Below are 26,387 nucleotides of genomic sequence, written 5' to 3'. Positions count from 1 at the left end.
TGTTGTGTTTGTGTGCTTCCCATTTTCTCCCTATCTTGTCTTCCGCTCCCTCTTTTTGTGTATTTTGTTTGTCTGGTCGATTTGTTTGTGAAGTAAATGTTAGCTCTTTCACGAGCCTCGATTCAGTATACAAAAAAAAAAAAAAAACCAAAAAAAAAAACCTTACTCCCTCAAAGTCAGCATTCCTACAGGATAGGGTCTCGGTGGGAGCTATTGAGCCCACTTCCCCCCTTTGTTTAAGTTCACATGTTCAGCGGAGACTTTTTCTATATTTTTGTCTACATAAAGAAACCCTGGTTTGCCAGTTTCTTAGGAGGGACTGCGACGCATGCTGTTCATTTGTGCTGTATATGAAACTCTCCTCCACAGCTGTGTGGTTGTTCAATAAACTGCTTGTTACTCCTTATCCTCATTGTGGAACCTGGTTCGATTCCCAACATATATATATATATATATATATATATATATATATATATATATATATATAGTATATATATATATATATATATATATATATATATACATATATACGTATATATATATATATATATACATATATATATATATATATATATATATATATATGTACATATATATATATATATATATATATATATATATATATATATATATGTACATATATATATATATATATATATATATATATATATATATATTGTTGCGGTTTTTAGAACCCTCACTTTGTAAATAACTCTTGTAAATATTCCATTTGTAACAGGTAATAGGAGCACCTATAGTTAGTCCACAAGCATGACGTAGGACACCATAGGAACTTCTCAGTTATTTCCTTTGTCTGTGTTTAGTTAAGGCTGTGTTCCCAATAGTTGAATCTGTGTTGCATTAATTAAATAAGATAGGTCCTTTTCGGTCCCGTTCATTTTGCAGCTTGCCTCTCCAAATTGGTACGCGCCTCTGCCAGTCACAGCCGCCTTAGCGCTCGCCCCGGCCGCCATTACGCACGCGGTCAAGCCAGAGAAGAAGGGGGCGGAGCACCAAGAACGAGGCGTGGCCCTGTCGACAAACCAACCAGGGCTGAGGTGAGCTTACTGGTGGGCGTGGCGCGGCTTGATCTCAAAGCGCACTATATAAGCGCAGGCGCCAAGCCCTTTCACGGACTGCGCAGGGAGCCACCATTGATGATGGACTGAGCAGATTGCATCATTGATTACGGACTGCGCGGAGGTTGGGCGAGCGAGCAGAGTGGATCATAACGGACTGCGCAAGGGGCGATTAATTGTACTGAACTGCGCGGACGAACTGCGCGAGAGAAGGTGCTTTATGAACATTGAGCAAGAGAGAGAGGCAGTAGGCGCACATATTATGTACGCAGGAGTCCAGCCCTCACATATGAAAAGGTCCGGTCGTGCGCCAACGCCACGTGAAGCTGCTGGCCGTTCTTCGCCGCGGATCCGGAGCCTGGACGGGATCCCATCGCCTGAACCATCTGCTTGGACCTTCTCCTCCTACCACTACCCTCCCGTGTAAGTCTGTTCATCCTGGGGTTAAGTAAGATTGTATAGGTAAGGTTTCCCTGTGTCTGCTTCTTCTTCTTCTTGTATATTCTTTCCCTTTCGTTTCCTCTTCCTTGGGTCATTGTACATAATTAATAAATCTTATTTGTTGTTCCATTTACTCTGATTTCCTCTCATTCGATCGTTGGCGTCTTTTCTCAATTGAGTACCTGTGGCATGATTCGGAAACCACTCAGGATCGGGATAGTGTATTGTTAATGGCTCGGGCTTTGGATTGCTAAACCGCTCGGCAATTTCCATCTTGTCCGCGGTCCGAGCGGGAGTTATCTCCCTGCTTTGCGGTCGGATTGGCACTCAGGTATTTGGGACTCCATTGACCAATCACCCTGGCCAATCTCGACCGGAAAGGAGCATTATAATTTCCAGGATCGGGGGACGGCCAGCTTAAAAGACAAGGGGATTAACTCCCCCTTGGTAATGGGAGCGCCGACCCCCCAAATCCGCAACAATTGGTGTCTGGGAGTGGAAATGGACCCGAACCAAATTTTTATATCATCTGAAAAATGTGGTCAAAATTTCGAGCGGCCAAAATTTTATTGTAACATCTAAATTTTGAATCGTGCCATGGATACCCAAGGCGATCGAATGCCGGTGGGGGGAAATGAGGAGATAGAGGAGGAGTTAGGGTCGACCCAGGACCCCAGGGAAAAAGTGGGAGAGTTGGAGGAGGAGAATAATGAAGGTGTGGTAGAGGAGGTCGCAGGCGCACAAAATGGCGGCGCCTCGCACGTAGCGGCGAGTGCCGAGCCCATGGGGCTAGGGGACTTCCAATTATTTATGATGCAAATGAGAGCCTATATGATCAAGGCGGAGCATAAAATGGATGAAATGAGTGAGCGATTGGAAAATAAATTAGACACCCAAAAGGAAGAGACGAGGGCTCAGGGTGAGCAATTGGGAGGTCAAATTGGTGAATTAAGAAATGATATGGGAAGTGAAATTGGGGAATTGGGAAGCCAAGCCCGGGGAGTAAATGAGGGACTGGCGAGGGGGCAAGCCAGGTATGAAGCCAGGGAAGTTGAGAGGGAGGTTAATTGCAGGTTGAGCGAGGAGGTCACAATTGTACGCGACGAGGTAACGCGGCTTGAGGAGCGCGGGTTGAGCGAAGTGGAGCAAGGCACAGCCGGGTGGACCGGCACAGAAATCGCGAATCGGGGTGTGAGAAACCCGACGGCCGCCGAATTGGACAGGGTAAATTCATATGCACCGGCGGAAAAAGAAAAATAATTAATTCAAATGGAAAAAGAAATTAAAACCGAACAAATAGTGGAAATTGGAGAGACCGCAGATTTAGAAAAGCACTCGCGAGAGGAAGGAATGGAATATGCCCAAAGTCTGTATTCGCATCTTGATGCTGTACTTCCTAACCAAATGGAAAGTTTGCAGGTGCGTGTGGAGAGGAGGATCCCAAAGGTGAGCCGGGCTGTATATGGTGCAAAAAGATTTTGCAGGAGAGTGTTTGGCGCGAAAATATTTTTTCGCGCGCTTGGGATCCCAGCGTAACCCGGGCAGTTGTGGAAGGTCCGTGGTGCGCTGTGTGAATGGAAATGGCGTGCGAGTGAGGAAGAAGAGTGCGCAGGAGTGAGAGTGTGATACTGATACCGAGTGCGAGAGTTTTCTGCACATCAGAGTGTGAGTGTGGAAGTGGAACGACGAGTGATACAGAGAGTGAGTTGGTTGTGGAGCGTGTGCGAGGATGCACACCTGAGTTGGTTGTGGAGCGTGTGATTGGGTGTGCGACAAGGGATTGCACACCCATGGGTAGGTGTGCACTGGGTGGGTGTGCAAGAGAGTGCACACCCTTGAGTGTTAAGGAGTACGTAACGGGGGAGAGGTGTGCAACTGAGGAGTGGTGTGTAACAGAGAGTGCGGTGATAGAGTGCAGGGAATGTATGGGTTGTATGAGAGGCGTTGGAGCGCCGAGATGTATGGGTGAGAGAAGGAACGAGTGTAGATGTGAGTTTGCGAGTAAGGCATCGACGTTAACCGGTGCAGTGGTTAGGGCGACGTATAGCCGACGCGAGTGCTATGGGCATGATGCTCTTTGTGTGCTGCGAGGGCCGGCCGGGATCGTAGCCGCGTCGCTTCTGCCAGGAGCGCCGTGCACGATTCGGGCCGGGCTCCGCCCTGTATGGTCGGGGCCGCGTCGTTCAGGCGTTAGGCCCGGTTCGAGGCGAAGGAGAAGGGTTCGGAGCAGTGCCCCCTTCTGGTGGTGGCGCTCTGGCCAGGCAAGGCTGGGCCACCACACATGGGAGCGCAAGGCCCTGTGTAGGGATGGTGCTTGGAGCTTTGGCCCGACAAAACCTCCTCCCCTGAATCTGAATGCCGGACGGACCCAACCGACAGTAGACCAACCATCCGCACAGATAGCCGGCTTTTCGAAGTCGAGCTATGGAAATGTATTTCCCGCACAGAGGCTCGTAGTTTAATGGACATTTGGTAGTAGCAGTGATAGGAATGGTAGTTGTACCATTCATTTGGGCAGAGGAGCTATAGCATTTATGGGGTATGGCGGTGAAAACCTAGCCAGGGAGGGCTTGGATAATCATTAAGGACCTAGATATGACAATAGGTGACTAAGAGTTAAGTAGTGACACTGTACAGGTAGTGGGGACGTAGGTAGAGTAGATGGATGATAATGATGTGGGATGTGCAATAGTATAAGGGATGACAGGGAAGCACTAAGTTAGAGGGAAAACCAGGTAGATTAAATGATGCAGTGTGTTTGTGGTGAGGGTAATGAAATGAGGCAATGCTCGAGAGAGATGTGTGTGTGTAAAAGTGAATACATGGTCTGGAGTAAATGGAGTATGGAATGGATGGTGTGGAGTGAGTACTGTGGAATATGTGGAGTGGAGTATATGGTGCGAAGGAGTGGATGGGGAAAGGATGGACCCCTTCACGAGTACCCGAGGACGGTAGTTTAAAAGTAGGTAGAGGGAGTAGGTAAATTGTGGTTGGATATTGACATCTGTGGTGCGTGTAGTAGAATGAAGTGCTTGGATGGGTGCATTAGTGTGAATGAAATGGCTGGGCGTGTGGCCTGTTAGTAAGAATGGTTGAATGGGTACTCCGCCACTGTTAGTCTGTCGGCCAGGTGAGGCCGCAGGTAGGCTTTGGGAGCCAGTTCAGAGTTAGTGTTCAATGGGGCCCGAGGATCCAGAGGAGGACCCGGGTAGCTCAACGCCAGAGAGGGCGGTAGTGGGGTAAGGGAGCCAGAGGGCCTTCCCCAGGTACGTTAGGGTGAGGAGCAGGTAAGCTCGGGTGGCGACGTACAGTGGCGGAGGTGTGCAGGTGAGCGGACCTGCTGGTGAGCCACACGACCCAGCGTCGAAATTGTGCGAGGGCACAGGGGGGAATCGGGGGAGTGAGACCCCAAATTGGTGAGCGCCACAGTATGTTCAATGGGAATTGGTTTTTAGAACCACATAGAGTAAAGGTGGCCAATGGTTTGGTAGGGTAAGACCCCGGGCAGAGTTAAAGTGTGTTAAAGTTGTTATGTCATTTAGAGTGCTTCTTTCCTGGAAGTCCTTGCAGTGTCCATATGTTGTTTTTTTAACCTCTCCCACCACCCCCCCCCCCCCCAAGCCATCTCCCTCCCACAGATCTCCCGATGTCCCTGCTGTCCCTCTTGTTCTCGCACTCCGTTTATAATTCAACGTTACCTACCAGTGAACTGGTGCTCAATTTTCCGACCTTGGGAAGGATGACACGCTGAGTCAACCTCCCTGGTGTTAATTCAGTGATCGACCAGGATTCATATTATATATATATATATATATATATATATATATATATATATATATATATATATATACATATATATATATATATATATATATATATATACATATATATATATATATATATATATATACATATATATATATATGATGAGTCAACCTCCCTGGTGTTAATTCAGTGATCGACCAGGATTCATAATATATATATTCATAATCTTCGCCGAATGCGAAGAGCATTCGGCTCTACTATATATGTATGAATATATATATGTATATATATATATATATATATATATATATATATATATATATATATATATATATATATATATATATATATATATATATATATATATATATACACATACATATATAGTAGAGGCGTGGGTCGAGATTTATTGGACACAGAGTTTAAAGGAGGTAACTATAATCTACACAATGGTAATGTTCCCTCGTTATAATAATGTTGACAATAAATTTGCTCCATGGTGACAATATGAGTAAGCCGCTTCACCTTATACTTTGGCAGTTAAGACCGAAAAATAGGGCGTATCGTTCATTTTTTCAGGAAAGCACCAAATTTGGCACAGATGTAGTATGGACCTATACAATTGTTTTCCTGAGGGGCGCCCAAAAATTCAGAACCCCTGGTGGCCGCCATATTGAATTTCAACATGGGACCGCCCTCTGTGACCTATTTCCCTCAATAACTTCTATACTATGAGCGATAACACCACAGTTCCAGTGTCTTACCCCATGTTTTCATGGTCTCTGAATCCAATGGGATCAATTGCATAAAGATTGGCATCCATCATCTTTAATTTCAAGATGGCCGCCATGGTGTTTCCATTTTCCTTGAATCTCTCATAGTATTTTAGTTAAAATTTCAATTCCAAGTGATACACATTGTTTTATTGGTCTCTGATAACAATGGAATGGTATTAATTTATCAAAGTCACACACAGTTGCAGTTTTAACTTAAAATATTGTGGGCACTTGAAAGGTGGAGGCTCTCGCACAGACGCGTAGTACTACAAGCACTGTCCATCGTAGTCACACAGTGATGTGCAGGGCAGATTTGCCCTGGAGCATTTACAGTTGCCTTTACAGGCCGACTAACAATGGCAGCTTGTCAGCTCTGAACATGCCTCCTGTATCAGTGGTATTGTGGTCCAAATTGGTGTCCAAGAAGTCCCTGTTTTCATCCAGCCCCAATCAGCTGGTGATGGAAGTTCTGGGTAGGGCACAAGTGCCTGACTCCCATACGTGTCCAGCCTGAAAACATGCACGTTTTAGGTGTTGTTCGAAGGCGTCTGCTGTTGGGGGAATGTGATCAATTGTTCTTGCCTTCTTCGTGAACAAGTGTCGGCGCATGTCATTCACTGTCTTTATCTCGGTAGTCCGGTCATAGAGGATAGCAACATATCTTTCTATGCTCTGTAGTTCCATAGTAATAGCGTCCACAGATGGCCTATAAGCGAGAGCATGAAAGGTCTGCGTGATGCTGGGGTATGCCTCCCAAGCCTTCCAGGCTGTCTTTTTCCCAATTTGGGGAAAAAATGACACTGTGTCGCAGCCAGTGAAGGCATGAAATAATGGCAAAGACTCGGACTTCCTGTGGCCAAGGCCGGTGGCAATTTTATGGATGGCAAGGTAGCGGTAGCTTTTACCAGTGCCAATGGCAATCCAGAGTTCCTCCACACCGTGTGACTGGTAGGTAAAGTAGTGTGCTATTGCCAAGACCACAATATCAGAATCTACAGTTTTTTTTTTGTTTTTTTTTTTTTTGTATACAAGATCGAGGCTCGTGAAAGAGCGAACATTAATCACACAGAAAGACAAACAGACACACAAAACAAATAACATCGGGAGCGGTAGACAGGATGGGGAGAGAGGGGGAAGGACACAAACACAACATTTGAGAGCAGGGACCGAGAGACATGGAGACATCGAGAGAACTGTGGGAGGGAGAGGGCTTTGGGGGGGAGGCATGGGAAGGGGGGGGGGGTGGGAGAGGTATAAAACATATGGACACTGCCAAGACTTCCAGGAAAGAAGTTGGAATTTCAAACAAGGTGGATCTGGGGTGAATTAGTGGGGGTAGAAAAGATCAAGGTTTTGGATGGGGGAAGATAAGAGATGGTGGTGAACAGCTGTTTTGAAGACCTGGAGGGAGGAGTGTGATTGAAGTGAGTGTGGGAGTTTGTTCCAGAGGCGGGAGAAAAGAGGAATGAAAGAGTGAAGGTGAGCAGAGAGCCGAGATTTCGGCAGTTTAACCATCAGAGGGTGGCTGGCAGATTTTGTGCGACCTGTAGGAATATTTGGGGGACAGAGCACAGAGAGAGCTGGGGGAGCAAGGCTGGAGAGGAGTCGGTAGAAGACAGAAAGACCACCTACCTGCCTGAGGTGAGTGAGTGAAAGGCCCTCAGAGATAGCTTCATCGCGGGAGATTCCAATGATTCTGAAAGCTTTGGATTCAACAGCGTGAAGCCGAGCCAGGTGTGAGGCAGGAGCACCAGCCCATAGGGGAGAACAGTATTCCATTGAGCTGCGGATGAAAGCCTTGTATGTGGTGAGGAGCTCAGGTGTGCCTAGGAAGGACTTCGCACGACGGAGGATGCCCAGTCGGCGACTGGCTTTGGAGGCCAGCTTGGAAATGTGGTTTTCCCAAGAAAGATCATGGCAGATGGTGAGACCCAAAAGCTTGAGTGACAGAACTTCTTGGAGAGGATTGTTGAGAAAGTAGATGGGAGGGTTGTCCAGTCGATCTTTTCGGAGAGACATAGTAAGAGTGTGAGATTTGTCAGGATTGAAAGACATGTTCCACATGTTTGACCAGTCTGTGATTTTGTCCAGGTCTTCAGAGAGTGAGGAGGCTGCAGACTGCCGATCTGAGGGAAGAGGAATGGAGCGGCAGAGAGTGGAGTCATCAGCAAAGAGATACAGAGGATTTTCCAGAGAGTCGGAGAGATCATTGATAAAGACCAGAAAAAGCACAGGGCCCAGCACACTGCCTTGGGGAACTCCAGCCTGAACGGGAAGGGGAGATGAGAGAAATCCATTCAGGGCCACACGTTGACTACGACCAGAGAGGAAGTCCGCAAGCCATGCATGGAGATTTCCATGGATACCATAGGAGGAGAGTTTGGTGAGCAGAGCTGGGTGCCAGACCATATCGAAGGCACGTGATATGTCAAGGGAGACAGCTCTGATTTCCTGTTTGGCATTGAGGACCTCCATCCATTGTTGAGACAGCAGAAGCAGCATGTCCAGAGTAGAGTGACCTGGTCTGAAACCAAATTGATGATCAGAGATCAAGCCATTGGAGAAGAGGATAGATTTCATATCCGAAGCAATGATGGATTCCATGACTTTGCTGATAATTGGGAGCAGGCTGATTGGTCTGTAGTTGCAAGGATCTGTTTTTGCACCTTTTTTGTGTAAAGCGGTAATGTTTGCTGATTTCCAGGATGCTGGCAGATGACCTTGAGCAAAAGATAGGGTGAAAAGAACAGAGAGAGGGTGAGATAGAGCGGCAGAGCAGGATTTTAGGATCCGTGGGCTGATGCCATCTGGTCCAGTTGCAGAATCAGAGTCGAGGTTTGACAAAAACTCCTCCACATTGTCAGGAGAGAAGGTCACAGAGTCCAGGAGCAGTTTGGTTCGACTGGGAAAGGTGGGAACAGAGAGAGATGGGTTTGGGACTAAGGATTTTGAGGCAAACACAGAGGTGAGGCATTCGGCTTTGTCACGTGCGATGTCAACTGTGTGGCCATTTGAGGTAAGGGAGGGGATGGAGGGTGAACAAACACCAGAAACGGATTTGACCAGACGCCACCAGGATTTGGAGGAAGGAGACAGGTTTGAGAGTTCATTCTTGAGTGAGGAGAGATAGTGCTTCCTGGCACTCCTGAGGGTAGACACACACTTGTTCCGAGCTTGGTGGAAGGAACTGAGATTTCCTTCAGTTGGATTAGCCTTCCAAGAGGCAAAGGCAAGTTGTTTCAGGGCAACTGCCTCACCACAAGATTCAGTGTACCATGGACGGGAGGAAGGGTAAGACAACTGAAGGCGAGATGGGATAAATCTGTGCATGAGAGAGATCAGTTTGCTTTGGAAGAATTCCCAGGAAGAATTGATGTCAGAGGCAGTGGAGATGGGAGACCAATCCAGACGATTGATGGCTGCTTGAAGACCGTCCCAGTCGGCCTGAGTGAAATGCCAGACTCGTCGACGCTGAGGAGGCTCTCTGAGAATGGCCAGAGAGATGTCCACTTTGACAAGCACATGATCAGAAGAACCGATTGGAGCAGAAGAAGAGCAGCAGACATTAGCAGGGAAGTTATCCATAACCAAGTCTAGAAGAGAAGATACTCCATTGGCTGAGATCCGGGTCGGGAAATTGACAGATTGTGTCAATCCCAGTGAGTCACAGAAGTCCTTTGCTGAGGTGCCATGACTGGTGAGAGAGGAACCCACACCCAACCAGGTGGCATGATGACAATTGAAGTCACCACATATGAGGAAGAGAGAGTTGGGATGAGTGGATAGAAGTTGGTCCATGTTGTCAGACAGTGAAATGTAGATGGAGTCATCACTGTTTGGGGGACGGTACAGAACACATATGAACAAAAGGTGGGAGCGGAGAGGAAGCCGTAGCCAGAGGTACTCCTGGGGGTGAGGAGGAGAGAGGGCAGTGCAAGGAGAGTGAGGAAGAGAGTTTTTGATAAAGATAGCCACCCCACCACCAGGCCGAGGCTCAGGTCTATCATACCGGAGGAGGGAGTAACCAGGAAGAGATATTAAGGAATCAGAGACATCTTGAAGGAGGAAAGTCTCTGTTAAGCAGATCAAGTCTGGATTGTCAGAAGCAACCTGTATGGAGAGATCAGTCAGGTTTGAGCGAAGGCCCCGGATGTTTGAGGTCCATACCGTTAATGAAGAGAGAGGGGGAGCATCGGGTACAGGACAGGGGAGGGGAGGAGTAGGGTAAGATGAAGGATGAGAGGGGGAGGTAGGGAGAGCAGTTGTTAGTGTGTCAGCGATTGCAGAAGAGTTCCAAGAAAGGGAAGGATGAGGAGGATGAAAGGTTTGAAGGTGAAGGGATGAGGCACAGAGAGGGGTTGTTTGAGGGGGGGGGGGCAGAGGAAAGAAGAAGGTTGGTGGGGGTGGAGGTATGAGATAGAAGGGAGACGAAGTGGGGAGGAGGCAGCTTTGAGGAGGAGGGGGGAGGAGGGAGAATTGGAGAGGAATGGTATGGGGGGAGATTTGAATGGGAGGGGTTGGGGGTGGAGTTTTGAAGGGGAGGAGTGAGGGGGGAGTTTAGGAGGGGAAGGGCAAGGGGGGAGTTCAGGAGTGGAGGGGTAGGGGGGGAGTTTAAGAGTGGCGGGGCAAGGGGGGAGTTTAGGAGTGTAGGTGCAAGGGGAGGGATTTGGATGGGAGGGGCAAGAGGGGAGTTGAGAAAGTGGATGATTAATGAAAGACGAACATTGAAAACAAATTGGGTTTGTTGTGATTTTCAAGTTAGCAATCCGGTTCAGAATGATGGAGGAGGGATGGAATGAATGTGAATTTAGACCATGTAGTGAGGGAGACGTATAAGATATTGAATTTCTTTTTTTTTAGGTGGAATGAGTTGGAGAGGAAATTGAGAAAAGCCTTTTAAATAGGAAGAAAAACAGCGTGTTGTAAAATACCACTGAGTAAAACACTGAAGGGGAAAGGTTATACATATTTAAATAATATTTAAACAGAACCGTGAACAATCTTATGTGCACAAAAATACCAACGGGGGGAGAGCCGAGAGGGACCACCACGAGTCACATGAAGGGCAAACGGTGGATGGCAAGGAGTTCGAATAAATACCCGTTTTCTCCCCTTTTTCACGGCATCCAGGACATTTTTTTGGATTTTTTGAATTTTCTGAATTTTTGGGCGCCCCTCAGGAAAACAATTGTATAGGTCCAAACTACATCTGTGCCAAATTTGGTGCTTTCCTGAAAAAATTAACGATGCTTCCTCTTAACTGCCTAACTAACATTGTATTGGCTGCTGGACCCGCCAAGCAGTACTTTATTGCCAGCCACTTGGAAGGATCCTTAACACCTCGCACACGACTGACCCATTGGAGGTGCATAACTCTGGCGGACCCTCCTGGCCCTGGGAGGACCCTCAACACCTGGTCCACCCCGCATGCCGCTTGTAAGGATCATTAACGCCTGGTATACTTCGCCTGAACAGTCCCAGATGAACTCGGTAGTCAAAACGTCAGGACTGAACATTACCATATATGACAGTTGGTGATGTCTTCAGTTTTGAATATTTCAGGGCAAGGTACATACCCTAAGTAATGCTTTATCTCTAGGATGTTGTCATGACACACACCATGTGGTTGGTTTATGAAAACAAGATATTTCACATTACGAAACATTCGGACTTCTATAAACAATGAAGAATCACAACGTATGCATAAATCAGAATCACAATGCAGAATCACAACTTTCACTTACTCGCCGCAGGCAGGTTGGTGGTGTTTCTGTCTTTTACCGACTCCTCTCCGGCCTTGCTCCCCCAGCTTTCTCTGGGCTATGTCCCCCAAATATTCCTACAGGTCGCACAATATCTTCCTGCAACCCTCTTATGTTTAAACTGCCAAAATCAAGACTCTCTGCTCACCTTCACTCCTTCATTCCTCTTTTCTCCCACCTCTGGAACAAACTCCCTCACTCTCTTCAATTCCACTCCTCCCTCCAGGTCTTTAAAACACCTGTTCACCACCATCTCTTATCTTCCCCCATCCAAAACCTTGATCTTTTCTACCCCCGCTAATTTCACCCCAGATCCACTTTTTTGAAATACCAACTTCTTTCCTGTAAGTCCTTGCAGTGTCCTTGTGTTTCATACTTCTCTCCCCCCCCCCCCCCTACCCACGCCTCCTCCCGCCCCCCTTCCCACACCTCCTCCTCCCCCCCTTCCCACGCCTCCTCCTCCCCCCCTTCCCACGCCTCCTCCCGCGCCACATCCCATGCCTCCTCCCCCCAAGCCCTCTCCCTCCCACAGTTCTCTCGATGTCCCTGCTCTCAAATGTTCTGCTTGTGTGCTTCCCCATCTCTCCCCATCTTGTCTACCGCTCCCCTTATTATAATTATGTTTTATGTGTCCGTTTCATTTTTTTTTTTTTGTGTGTGATTAATCTTAGCTCTTTCACGAGCCTTGATCTTGTAAACAAACAAAAAAAATCTGCCAAATCTGCATTAACGGGAGGAACAGAATCACAAAATCGCAACAGTGTCCACGTCAGAAACTTACTCCAAATCATAGATAACAGAAAGTCGTATCTCAATATGCTTGATCTCGAACTTTCGTACCAGGTGCAACCGGAAGGGATGACAGGGGTTCGGTTTGTCACGTGGGTGAATAAAGACTTGACACGGATTCCGAACACCTCAGACGTTTTTTCCTTGAACTCCAACTAAACAACGAAGGTCGAGGCGTTGACAAAATGGGCAAATAACACGCAAACGTTACCAGGTCCGTGTGAACGGATTAATTCACGAGAAGGAAACATTCGCACTTCCAAGCTCGCTGGTGGTGCCAGTGGAGCCGCCACGCTTGCAGCCCATAGCTCCCGCACAGATGTGTTCAACACGAAATCTGCGCTTAATTGCGCAAAACGTATTAAATTAATTTATCGTAAAAACCGCGGGAAGTCCTCAATTTCAATTTTGTTTTTGCGCGTTTGATTTAACGATTCTCTTAATGACCTCAAAAGCCAACACAACAACTCCTCCAAGATGGCAACCGGCATCCCCCCCCAAAATAATCTTCTTCCTCTTCGCTTTAATCAGATTACCTTTACCTTGCGTTCCACTCGTTTTTCTTTGGTTCCCGCTGCCCTTTGGCAACCTCGGTAATTAACTGCGGATTTCTCAGAATGTTAATTCGTCGTTAAACCAGATTAATTATCGCGTCAACATTCATATCGGATCTTGATATACACCTGGAATGATTTACAACCACATTGTGAGAAATCTTTTTGAGAATTTCACTTTGATGCGTCTTCGAGATGCTCTGAATATTGTAACAGAATAAACAAGAAAAATCAGAGATTGCAGACCCTCGCCAGGGTGTGTGTGTGTGTGTGTGTGTGTGTGTGTGTGTGTGTGTGTGTGTGTGTGTGTGTGTGTGTGTGTGTGTGTGAGACCGATTGACTGTGGAAACAGCTGAAATCCTGGATATTACGATGTGGACCCACGGCCGAGGTTAGGGAGTCTGTGGTCCCACAGTTTAGCGAGGTTCTGAATTGAGAGGGTCGAAAGTTTTAGGGAGGACGGAGTGCAGCTGATCAACCAAGCAGTCGGAAAATAAATGTATTGCTTAAAAATTAGGAAGGTTCGAACTTAATATATATGTTGGAACCCATCTGTGGATCGGTCCCATCGGCCGATGGGTCTGCATTGTCATTTCTCGTGCATCCACAGATGGGTCAGACCCATCGGCCGATGGGACCGATCCACAGATGGGTTCCAACATATACATCAACAGGTATTTTGTGATTTGGTATGAAAACATTTACTGATAGGGTATGTCAGAATTAGTATCACGTGTCATGAGATGACATTTATACCGCACTCTTTTTGATTGTTTGTCATCGCCTTCCCAGCAAATCCATCAGGGCAGGAATTTCGAATTTGGTGAGGATAGCGGGGATAACTCGCATTCCCTTTGCGAAGGACACCTTGGGGATGTTTCATGTCCACCATCAAATGCTATCAGACCGTCAGATGGGACTCCCAGTTTAACGTCCACCCGAGGGACGACACACACACACAAACACACACACACACACACACACACACACACACACACACACACACACACACACACACGTTGATGCCTCGTCCTGCCTGCGCAGCACCAGGAAGACAGTTTATAGCTATGTCGGGATTCGAACCCAGACTAGGCAACTCAAAGTCGAGTGTGCACACCTTGCTATCCCATTCAAATTAAAATCATCAAATGACCTTTCCTTACACCGTCTTTGCATTGCACTCACAAAGTTGCTGGAGTGGTGATTTGTAATAATTGATTAATGTAAGACAAAGTAAACCATGTTGGACAAGTTGCAATATTCCAAGATTATTTTGGGATTCCAGGGAATCATGTGATTTAGGCTGAAGTGAGAAAGATAAGGTTTTATTTATTTAAGGTTTTTCAGATAACTTCTGCCACAGCTGTTCGTGCTTTGCAAAAGTTGCCCTATTTAAATGTTATATGGACCTTTTGTATTCTCAAGGGAGCAATCTTGCGGAAGGAACGATGTATTGTAAACCAATTTCCGCCCTGGCTGCCTTTATCTGTTCTCAGACATGATGTCACTCCCAGCATGAGTCTTGGGTTCGTTTCTGAGCCTCGACCAATGACACAGGTAACCCGAGAATTCTGACTTAATGGCGATTTGGGAACTTCTCAATCACTACCCTCTGGATTTAATTACAGAGGATAAAGGTACAGGTGCTGAGAGGGAATATTGACCCTGTTATCATCTCTAATTATTGTGTGTATTGTGTGTGTGTATTGTGTGTGTATTGTGTGTGTGTGTGTATTGTGTGTGTATTGTGTGTGCTCCGTGATATCAAACTCTTTGTTGCTGTAAATCCATATTCTGGCATCATCTGAATTCACAAGCTCTAATAGTCTAATCTAATATGTGGGTGTGCACCTCTGCCCCATCCTCTGACCGCAGTGACCTGTTTGTTCGGACAGGTACGAATCGTGCCACTGGATTTGTTATCCATGCCTCGACTGCCTCGTATTCAACTGAATATGACACAGGTAATGCAGCTCCCTCGATGATTGGACGCTGAATCTCCTGCCTTGTCACATCATATCCATCTCTTATTATAATAGAGCAAACGTATATGGTTATGTATGTCGTTATGTCGTTAGGTTTATATGCGACTAAAACGTCTTCTTCTTCTTCAAAAAAAGTACCACCCTCTTAATTAACCCTCTTAATTGCGTTAAGACTGCTGAGACCCCTCAGACAATTGACGACCCTTTAATACCCCCAAGACCCTTCAGACCACCAAGACCCCTGAAGACCCTAAAATACCCTGAAGACCCCAAAGACCCCAAACACCCCAAAGACCCAAATCACCCCAAAGACCCAAAACACCCCAAAACACCCCAAAGACACAAAAACACCCCGAAGACCCAAAACACCCCGAAGACCCAAAACACCCCAAAGACCAAAAACACCCCGAAGACCCAAAACACCCCGAAGACCCAAAAACCCCGAAGACCAAAAACACCCCGGAGACCCAAAACACCCCGAAGACCCAAAAACACCCTGAAGACCCAAAACACCTAGAAGACCCAAAACACCCAGAAGACCCAAAACACCCCGAAGACCCAAAACACCCCGAAGACCCAAAACACCCCGAAGATCCAAAACACCCCGAAGACCCAAAACACCCCAAAAACACAAAAACACCCCAAAGACCCAAAACACCCTGAAGACCCAAAACACCCGAAGACCCAAAACACCCAGAATACCCAAAGCACACAGAATACCCAAAACACCCCGAAGACCCAAAACACCCTGAAGACCCAAAACACCCTGAAGACCCAAAACACTCTGAAGACCCCAAATACCCTTAAAGACCCTTTAGACCCAAAATACCCTTAAATACCCCAAATAACCAAAACACCCAAAAGACTCTTAAAGACCCAGAGGAAACAAAAGACCCTTAAGACCCAAAACACCATGAAGACCCAAAAGACACCAAAACGGTCAAAGATGCCAACCCCTCTGAAACGATGTGTGATGAGGCGTGCGGAGCGTGCCGAGTCACGCCAGTATACATAATACACGTATATACAAGGTGAGCCAGAAATATGGTGATTTTTAACACTTGTGTAAAGGTAATAAAAAGTTGTATTTTATAACAAATTCTTACAAGAAAGTGAAGTCCATAACATGCCATTTATTTGTGGAAAAGAACATCTAGGAGATGCGCACCATTTCTTCTGACACATTCCTCCAATCTTGGACGCCAATTATTCATGACGTTTTGCAACATGGCCACGTCAATATCATTGATTTCGCGTCTGATGTTTTCCTTAAGTTCATGAAGAGTTTGTGGACAGTTAACATACTCTGTGTCCTTTAGATATGACCACAATAAATAATCACATGCAGTCAAATTGGGTGACCTCACTGGCCATGGAATATCGCCGTTTCTGGAAATGACATGCTTTGGAAAGAGCGCCCTTACAGTAGTCATTGACAATCTGGCGGTGTGGGAGGTTGCACCATCTTGCTGAAACCACGTCATTGAGCTCACTTCTGCAAGTCTGTTTAATTCTCTGGAGAGAAAATTAAAAATCATATCGTTATATCGAGCTGCAGTAACAGTGACGGCATTTCCGTTATCGTTCTCAAAGAAGTAAGGCCCAATGATGCCGAACGACGAATGTGCACACCACACTGTGACTTTGGGACTGTGTAACGGTTTCGTGTGCATTTCCCTTGGGTTTTCGGCTGCACAAAAACGAGTATTTTGCTTGTTCACATAGCCACACAGATGAAAATGTGCTTCATCAGACATTAACAAATTGTTAGCAATGTTTTGGTTTTCATTTCTGTCCATAAATGAAATCATTCCCTCACAAAAATTATTGCGGGCAATCTCATCATCTTGGCTTAATTCCTGGACAGTTTGAATTTTATAGGGATAAAAGTTTAAACCCTTATGCAATATGCAGAGTAGTGATGTGTGAGAAATTATTAAGGCTGATGCATGCTTTGGACTGGAGCGATGCGGACTTCTCAATACTGACTCCTTTACACGCTCAATGTTTTGTTCCGTTCTTATTGATTTGGATGCTCCCAGTGGTTTCTCTTTTAAAGTTGAACCGGTCCTCTCAAACTTCTGAACCCATAGCTTGATAGCACGAACAGACGGCACATTTCCATGACGTTGAACATTGAAATGGAGTTTGAATTGATGTTGTGCAGCAGTTGCACAATCATTATTCTTGTAAAAAGCTTTGATAGCGAACGCGGGTTCTTCACCAGACAAGTTCCACATGGTCACTCAGGTGTTCTGCCTGCAAAAAATAAAACAAAATCAGTAAAAAATAAAATTAATAAAAATGCATGTTATGTACTTCAATATCATGAATGAATTTCTTTTGAAATGCAATTTTTTATTTCCTTCACACGAATTTCAAAAATGACCATATTTCTGGCTCACCCTGTACATATACAGTGCATTCAGAAAGTATTCAGACCCCTTCACCTTTTTCACATTTTGTTATGTTGCAGCCTTATGCTGAAATCATTTAAATTCATTTTTTCCCTCATCAATCGACACTCAATACCCCATAATGACAAAGAGAAAACAGGATTTTAAAAAGTTTTGCAAATTTATTAAAAAGAAAAAACTGAAATATCACATTTACATAAGTATTCATACCCTTTGCTGTGACACTTGAAATATAGTTCAGGTGCCTCCCATTTCTCTTGATCATCTTTGAGATGTTTCTTCACCTTCATTGGAGTCCACCTGCGGTAAATTCAATTGATTAGACATGACTTATGTCAATGTGATATTTCAGTTGTTTAAAAAAAAAAAAAATTTGCAAAACTTTCGAAAATCCTGTTTTATACAGTATATATCTATATTATAAGCGTGAAAGGTTGTCTGTCTGTTTGTTTGTTCTGAAACAGCGTCGCCACTTCTCAACGGATCTTCACCAAATTTGGCAGGAGGGTCCCTATGCACCACAGAAACACTGTTGAACCAAAAAATTCCACCCACCCCCCCCCCCCCCCAGGGACCAAATTTGCCATTTCTCAACGGATCCTCACCAAATTTGGCAGGAGGGTCCCTATGCACCACAGAAACACTGTTGAACCAAAAAATTCCACCACCCCCCCCCCCCCCCAGGGACCAAATTTGCCATTTCTCAATGGATCTTCACCAAATTTGGCACGGGGGTCCCTATGCACCACAGAATCACTGATGAACCAAATAATTCCACCGCCCCCCACCCCCACCCCCTCGGGGACCAAATTTGCCATTTCTCAACGGATCTTCATCAAATTTGGCACGAGGGTCTCCATGCACCACAGAATCACTGATGAACAAAAAAACCCGACCACTCCCACCCCCACCCACACCCCGGGGACCAAATCTGACATTTCTGCACTGCCTCCAAATCAAAGCTATTTCATCCTAGGATACTCTCTCATGGGATGTTTCAGTAGGCGATTGTTCACAGCCATTTGCAATAATGTTTACAAATACTGGTATTTTCATTACAAAAGGTAAGATATAGTTATATTGATTTTGGTGTATGTTTTTCAGTCAATACGCATATTGTTTTTCTCTCAGTGGTGTCATATACTACTCAACACTAACGTATGTTTTTCAGTCCATACGGATATTGTTCTTCACTCAGTGGTGTCGTATACTACTCAACACTAACGTTTCAATACATTTGTGTTTTTCTCCTTTCTTACAGACAATCACTTCTCAGTAACTTCGTAAATGGGACCTAAGAGGCAACGTTCTGCAAGTGCAGATGCACATGCAATACAAGTACAACAAAAGAGACAAAGAGAGTCCTCAACAGAGAGAGAAGCTCGACTTGCAGCCCAGCGAGCCAGACAGGCACAACTGAGATCAGCTCAAACTCCTGCTCAAACACAAGCACGAATTGCTGCACAGCAGACCAGACAGGCACAACTGAGATCAGCTCAAACTCCTGCTCAAACACAAGCACGATTTGCTGCACAGCAGACCAGACAGGCACAACTGAGATCAGCTCAAACTCCTGCTCAAACACAAGCACGATTTGCTGCACAGCAGACCAGACAGGCACAACTGAGATCAGCTCAAACTCCTGCTCAAACACAAGCGCGAATTGCTGCACAGCAGACCAGACAGGCACAACTGAGATCAGCTCAAACTCCTGCTCAAACACAAGCGCGAATTGCTGCACAGCAGACCAGACAGGCACAACTGAGATCAGCTCAAACTCCTGCTCAAACACAAGCGCGAATTGCTGCACAGCAGACCAGACAGGCACAACTGAGATCAGCTCAAACTCCTGCTCAAACACAAGCACGAATTGCTGCACAGCAGACCAGACAGGCACAACTGAGATCAGGTCAAACTCCTGCTCAAACACAAGCGCGAATTGCTGCACAGCAGACCAGACAGGCACAACTGAGATCAGCTCAAACTCCTGCTCAAACACAAGCGTGAATTGCTGCACAGCAGACCAGACAGGCACAACTGAGATCAGCTCAAACTCCTGCTCAAACACAAGCACGAATTGCTGCACAGCAGACCAGACAGGCACAACTGAGATCAGCTCAAACTCCTGCTCAAACACAAGCACGAATTGCTGCACAGCAGACCAGACAGGCACAACTGAGATCAGCTCAAACTCCTGCTCAAACACAAGGGCGAATTGCTGCACAGCAGACCAGACAGGCACAACTGAGATCAGCTCAAACTCCTGCTCAAACACAAGCACGATTTGCTGCACAGCATACCAGACAGGCACAACTGAGATCAGCTCAAACTCCTGCTCAAACACAAGCACGAATTTTGCTGCACAGCAGACCAGACAGGCACAACTCAGATCAGCTCAAACTCCTGCTCAAACACAAGCACGAATTGCTGCACAGCAGACCAGACAGGCACAACTGAGATCAGCTCAAACTCCTGCTCAAACACAAGCATGAATTGCTGCACAGCAGACCAGACAGGCACAACTGAGATCAGGTCAAACTCCTGCTCAAACACAAGCGCGAATTGCTGCACAGCAGACCAGACAGGCACAACTGAGATCAGCTCAAACTCCTGCTCAAACAAAAGCGTGAATTGCTGGCTCAAACTCCTGCTCAAACACAAGCACGAATTGCTGCACAGCAGACCAGACAGGCACAACTGAGATCAGCTCAAACTCCTGCTCAAACACAAGCATGAATTGCTGCACAGCAGACCAGACAGGCACAACTGAGATCAGCTCAAACTCCTGCTCAAACACAAGCGCGAATTGCTGCACAGCAGACCAGACAGGCACAACTGAGATCAGCTCAAACTCCTGCTCAAACACAAGCGTGAATTGCTGCACAGCAGACCAGACAGGCACAACTGAGATCAGCTCAAACTCCTGCTCAAACACAAGCGCGAATTGCTGCACAGCAGACCAGGCAGACAGCACTCAGGGCTGCAGAAACTCCGGCCCAGACAACTTCTAGAAAAGCGGCTGATTTAGCCACACATTCAGCAGCCAGGGCAGCAGAAACTCCGGTCCTGACAAGAGCATGACTTGATGCACACCGCACCAGGCAGACAGCAGTGAGAGCAAGCAAGTGGCAGAACAAGAGGCTTGCTGCCTTTCAATATGAGTCCTCCATCAACGATGGAGGTGATTCTATTGTTCACATAGGTGGAATGTATGTCATCTGTAAACACTGTAGAGCAAAGAAGTGGAAGGCTGAATCACCTGGAATGTGTTGTGCTGGAGGCAAAGTGCTTCTCCCACCCCTCACAGAACCACCTGAACCACTAAAGTCACTTTTAGCTGGCAGCAACATAGACTCCCACCATTTCTTGGCAAACATACGAAAGTAGAACTCCTGCTTTCAAATGACCTCATTGGGTACTACAAGCATTGTGCAACAACAAGGATTGATGTCAACTTTTAAGGTTCAGGGACAGGTTTACCATTTGGCTGGTTCGCTTTTGCCCTTACCTAATGAAGACCCAAAGTTTCTTCAAATTTATTTCCTGGGTGAAGAGCAGCAGCAGGTACAGCAGCGCTGCAGAAATATTACAACTGTCAGAGAGGAAATTGTGCTGGCCCTTCAGCAGATGATCCATGCTCATAATAATTATGTTAAGAGTTTTCGCACTACTTTGCATCATCTAACACAGCCAAACTGGAAAGTAATCATCCATGCTGACAGAACTCCAACAGGACAGCATCCACGGCGCTTTAATGCTCCTACTGTTTCGGATGTGGCTGTCCTCATATCTGGACAATAATTCAATCGGCGAGACATCATTCTCCAACAGCAAGATGACAAACTGATTCGTATTTCTGAAACTAATAAGGCATATGATGCCTTGCAGTATCCTCTCATATTCTGGAAAGGTGAGGATGGATATCACTTTGAACACCAAAGAAGTGATGGAAAAAAAGTGTCTGCCAATGACTTCTATTCCTACCGAATTATGGTCAGACAAATGGACAGTCATATTTTGTGATATGGTCAGCTCTTCCACCAATTCATTGTTGACATGTATGCCAAGATTGAGTCTGAGCGATTGTGCTACATCAGACACAACCAGAAGAGATTAAGAGTGGAAAGCTATGTTCACCTTCGAGATGCTGTTGCAAATGATGGTCATGCTGCCAATGTTGGACAGTTGGTTATACTGCCCTCTTCCTTCACAGGGGGTCCTCGCTACATGCATGAGTACACACAGGATGCCATGACTTATGTTCGCCACTATGGTAGACCTGATCTGTTTATCACTTTTACCTGCAATCCTACATGGCCCGAGATCACAGCAGAAGGTATGCTTGGTCAGACAGCCCAAGACAGGCATGATCTTCTTGCCAGAGTGTTTCGCCAGAAGGTTATTTCACTTATGAATCTCATCACAAAAGGTGCTGTTTTTGGAGATTGCAGATGTTACATGTACTCCATTGAATGGCAAAAGCGTGGATTGCCACACATCCACATTTTGGTCTGGCTTAAGGATAAGATTCGTCCAGCTCAGGTAGATGATATCATCAGTGCAGAGATTCCAAATTCTACCGAGGACAAAGTATTGCACGAAGTAGTGGTGAAGCACATGCTCCATGGTCCCTGTGGTCACATCAACACTCATTCTCCTTGCATGAAAGCAGGAAAATGCACAAAACGATACTCCAGACCTCTTCTTACAGAAACTCAGACAGATCAGGATGGATATCCTTTGTACAGAAGAAGAAAGCCAGGTGATGGGGGCTTCACCACTACTCTCAGAGTGAAACAACAAGAAATTGTAATTGACAACCAGTGGGTGGTGCCCTTCAACCCTCTCCTTTCACGCATCTTCAAATCACACATCAATGTTGAAGCATGCTTCTCAGTCAAGTCTATCAAGTATGTCTTGAAGTACGTCAACAAAGGTACTGATCAGGCAGTCTTTTGTCTGCAGAAAGAGGAAACCAAAAATGATGAAGTATCAGCATATCAGATGGGTCGTTACATCAGCAGTAATGAGGCTGTGTGGCGTATTCTCAACTTTCCTATTCATGAACGCCACCCCAGTGTTATGCATCTTGAGATCCATTTGGAAAATGGGGAAAGAGTTTACTTCACAGAAGAAACCGTGCTGCAGCGAGCCCAGCAGCCACCTCGGACCAAACTAACTGCATTCTTTGATTTGTGCAGACAGGATTCCTTTGCTAGAAGGCTTCTCTACTGTGAAGTGCCCAGATATTACACCTGGCAAGAAGGGAAAAAGGCATTTCAGCCAAGAAAGCAAGGTGCAACAATCCCTGGACACCCTCACATCAGATCCAGCCAAGTGTTAGGTCGTGTCTACACTGTTCATCCCAGCAACTCTGAGTGCTTTTATCTCAGACTCGTCCTGCACAACAATCATGGTCCAACCTCATTCCAGGATCTCAAGACAGTTGCTGGATATGTCTGTGCAACATACCGTGAAGCTTGCCTGAGAAGAGGTCTCTTGGAAGATGATGCACACTGGAACAGTACCTTGGAAGAGGCTGCAGTCTCGCATTCTCCAAGCAAGATGAGGAGCCTATTTGCTATCATTATATGTGCCTGTTCACCATCCAATCCTGAGCATCTTTGGCATAATCACCAGGACAGCATGACAGAAGACATACTGTATCAAGCACATCAAGAGTCAAAAAACCCAAACCTGCAGTTTACCTCTGCCATGTACAACCAAGCACTGGTACTCATTGAAAATACTGCACAGTCCATGGCTGGCAAGGATCTTCAACAGTGTGGACTGCCTGCTCCTGTACGAACTGAACCTGCAACTCTCAGTCGAGAGATGCTTCAGGCAACCACCTATGACATTCAACAGCTGCAACAGTATGTCCAGCAAAACGAACCACTCTTGGTTCCAGACCAAAAAGAAGCTTATACAAGGATCAAACAATTGTTGACATCTGACTCGGGTGGAATTGTTTTCCTTGATGCCCCTGGTGGAACAGGCAAAACGTTTTTGATCAACTTAATTTTGGCACAAGTTCGCTCACTACAGCAGATTGCTATGGCAGTTGCCTCATCTGGAATTGCTGAAACTTTGCTCACAGGTGGCTGGACTGCTCATTCTACCTTTAAGCTGCCACTCAACCTGGCCCACAATGAGAGTCCTGTGTGCAATATTGGCAAAGGATCTGTACAGGCACAGGTTCTAAAGCAGGCCAAGCTGTTAGTATGGGATGAGTGCACAATGTCTCACAGACTTGCATTTGAGGCTCTCGATCGCACCTTACAGGATCTCAGAGGTAACGCTAAAATCATGGGTGGAGTCACACTCTTGCTCTCTGGAGATTTCAGGCAAACTCTACCAGTCATTCCAAAGGGTACACCTGCTGACGAGTTGAGAGCATGCCTCAAAGAATCCTATATTTGGAGACGAGTGGAAACACTCCATCTTACTACCAACATGAGAGTTGCACTTAATAGAGATGTCTCAGCAGGCCAGTTTCCAAAGGTTTTGCTTCAACTGGGCAATGGTCGGCTACCAGTAGACACTGAGACTGGAGATGTCACAATACCCCCAAATTGTGGAACAATCATCAACACATCTGAAGAAATGCTATGAAAGGTTTATCCTAGCCTCTCACAGAATTCTAAAAACCATGAGTGGCTTTGTGAACGTGCCATCCTTGCTCCCAAAAATGACTTTGTGCAGGATATTAATGCCACCATCATTCAACATCTACCAGACCAATCCACATGGTACAAGTCAGTTGACACTGTAGTTGATCTTGACGATGCTGTCAACTATCCAACAGATTTCTAAACTCTCTTCAGCTCACTGGCGTTCCACCTCACAATCTGCAACTGAAAGTGGGAGCCCCCATTATGTTGCTACGAAATTTGGATGCACCAAAAGTCTGTAACGGTACAAGACTCGCTGTCAAAACTCTTATGCCCCATGTGATCGAAGCCACCATTGTGACTGGTTGTGCCAAGGGAGAGGATGTTTTTATTCCACGGATTCCCATCATCCCAACAGATATGCCATTTCAGTTCAAGGGTCTTCAGTTTCCAGTGAGACTATCATTTGCTATGACCATCAACAAGTCTCAGGGGCAGTCTCTCAAGGTTGCTGGAGTTGAACTGACAAGTCCATGTTTCTCTCATGGTCAACTCGACATTGCATGCTCACGTGTTGGGGCAAGCACACATCTTTTCATCAGAGCACCAAACGGCAGAACAATAAATGTTGTCTACCCCAGAGCTCTTGTCGCTTAAACACATGTCCGTTAATATTTTACCGAGGTAGTGCTGGTGGCCCAGTGGATCATGTGCTTGCTTGCCATGCAGACGATCCGCGTTCCTAATCCTAGCAGCGGCAAAAATTTGTGAAGCCACCAAATGTGGCCCGTTCTGAGATATAGTCCCTAAATGGATTGAACTTGGACCTAAATCACCAACTCACTGACTCTTTTTTTTAACTTAAATGACTTAACTTATAGCAAGTTCTTATGTTATGTACATATAATTACATACAACATGAACTACATAACAACTTGCTAAAAGTCAAGTCATATACTTTCTACATATTTGGAACCCGGGCAGCGCCGGGTACCTTTGTGAGTATATATATATATACAGTCACGTGAAAAAGTAAGTACACCCCATGTAAAGTTTTGACTTTTTCAACATATTTCAACATACAGCTATTTGATCTTCATTTCAACAATATTGATAGATAAAGGTGATATAATATAACAAATATCATGAAACATTTACATTTTGTAGTCCATTGTACAATTTAAATAAACATAAATGCAAATTTCGCATGTGGAAAAAGTAAGTACACCCCTACATTTATCACTACTTCAAACACCTAAAATTAGGCTCAGGTGCACCAGCTCAGGTGCAAATGATTAGAACATCGTCAGAGAGGATCTAGGAGGAACCTGTCTTATTTAAACCTCAGACATTGTTTAGTTTGCTCTTGGTTGTTGAAGTGTGTGGCGTCACCATGCCTAGATCAAAAGAGCTCTCTGAGACCTTCAGAAAGATGGTTATAGATGCCTACGAGTCTGTGAAGGGATTTAAAAAGATCGCCAAACAATTTGAAATCAATCATTCGACTGTCCGGAAGATCATCTGCAAGTGGAGAAGATTGCAAACAACTGCCAACTTGTTCAGGCCAGGCCGCCCAAGCAAGTTCAGCCCGAGAGGAGGCCGCAAGATGCAGAAAGAAGTCTCTAAGAACCCCAGAATGTCATCATGGGACCTACAGGTAGCTCTTGCCACTGTTGATTTCAAAGTGCACGGGTCTACCATTAGAAAGAGGCTGCACAAATTTGATCTACATGGGAGGTGTGCCAGGAGGAAACCCTTGCTGTCCAGAAAGAACATCAGGGCAAGACTAAATTTTGCCAATGAACACCGAGGCAAAGACCAGCACTTCTGGAACAATGTGCTCTGGACAGATGAGTCAAAGGTAGAGCTATTTGGCCACAGTACCAGAAGACATGTTTGGCAAAAACCAAAGACAGCATTTGACCACAAGAACCTGATACCAACTGTAAAGCATGGTGGTGGAAATATTATGGTGTGGGGCAGCTTTGCTGCATCAGGGCCTGGGCAGCTCACCATCATATAATCCACGATGAATTCCTCATTGTACCAGAGGGTGCTTGAGGATAATGTGAGGCCATCTGTTGGAAAGTTGAAGCTCAACCGAAGGTGGACCTTGCACCATGACAATGGCCCTAAACATACCAGTAAATCCACAAAGGAATGGCTGAAAAGAAAGAAATGGAGGGTTCTGCAATGGCCAAGTCA

At 45.8% G+C, this 26,387-nt stretch overlaps 1 protein-coding gene across 1 annotated transcript; it reads left to right on the top strand.

The window, feature by feature from the left end:
- Nucleotides 1-21,369: 21,369 nt before the first annotated feature.
- LOC144891106 (uncharacterized) lies at nucleotides 21,370-24,183 on the top strand (the record flags this gene model as incomplete). The annotated part of the gene is given in 1 exon segment (XM_078773493.1): nucleotides 21,370-24,183. A coding segment is annotated over 1 exon segment (2,814 nt), but the record flags the coding sequence as incomplete, so codon positions are not given.
- Nucleotides 24,184-26,387: the final 2,204 nt, after the last annotated feature.

The sequence above is a fragment of the Myxine glutinosa genome, chromosome 3, assembly GCF_964187855.1.
Source record: "Myxine glutinosa chromosome 3, kmMyxGlut1.1, whole genome shotgun sequence".
Taxonomy (NCBI): Eukaryota; Metazoa; Chordata; class Myxini; order Myxiniformes; family Myxinidae; genus Myxine; species Myxine glutinosa.
Note: the sequence above shows the minus strand (reverse complement) of the source record. Positions and strands in the feature narration are given on the sequence as shown.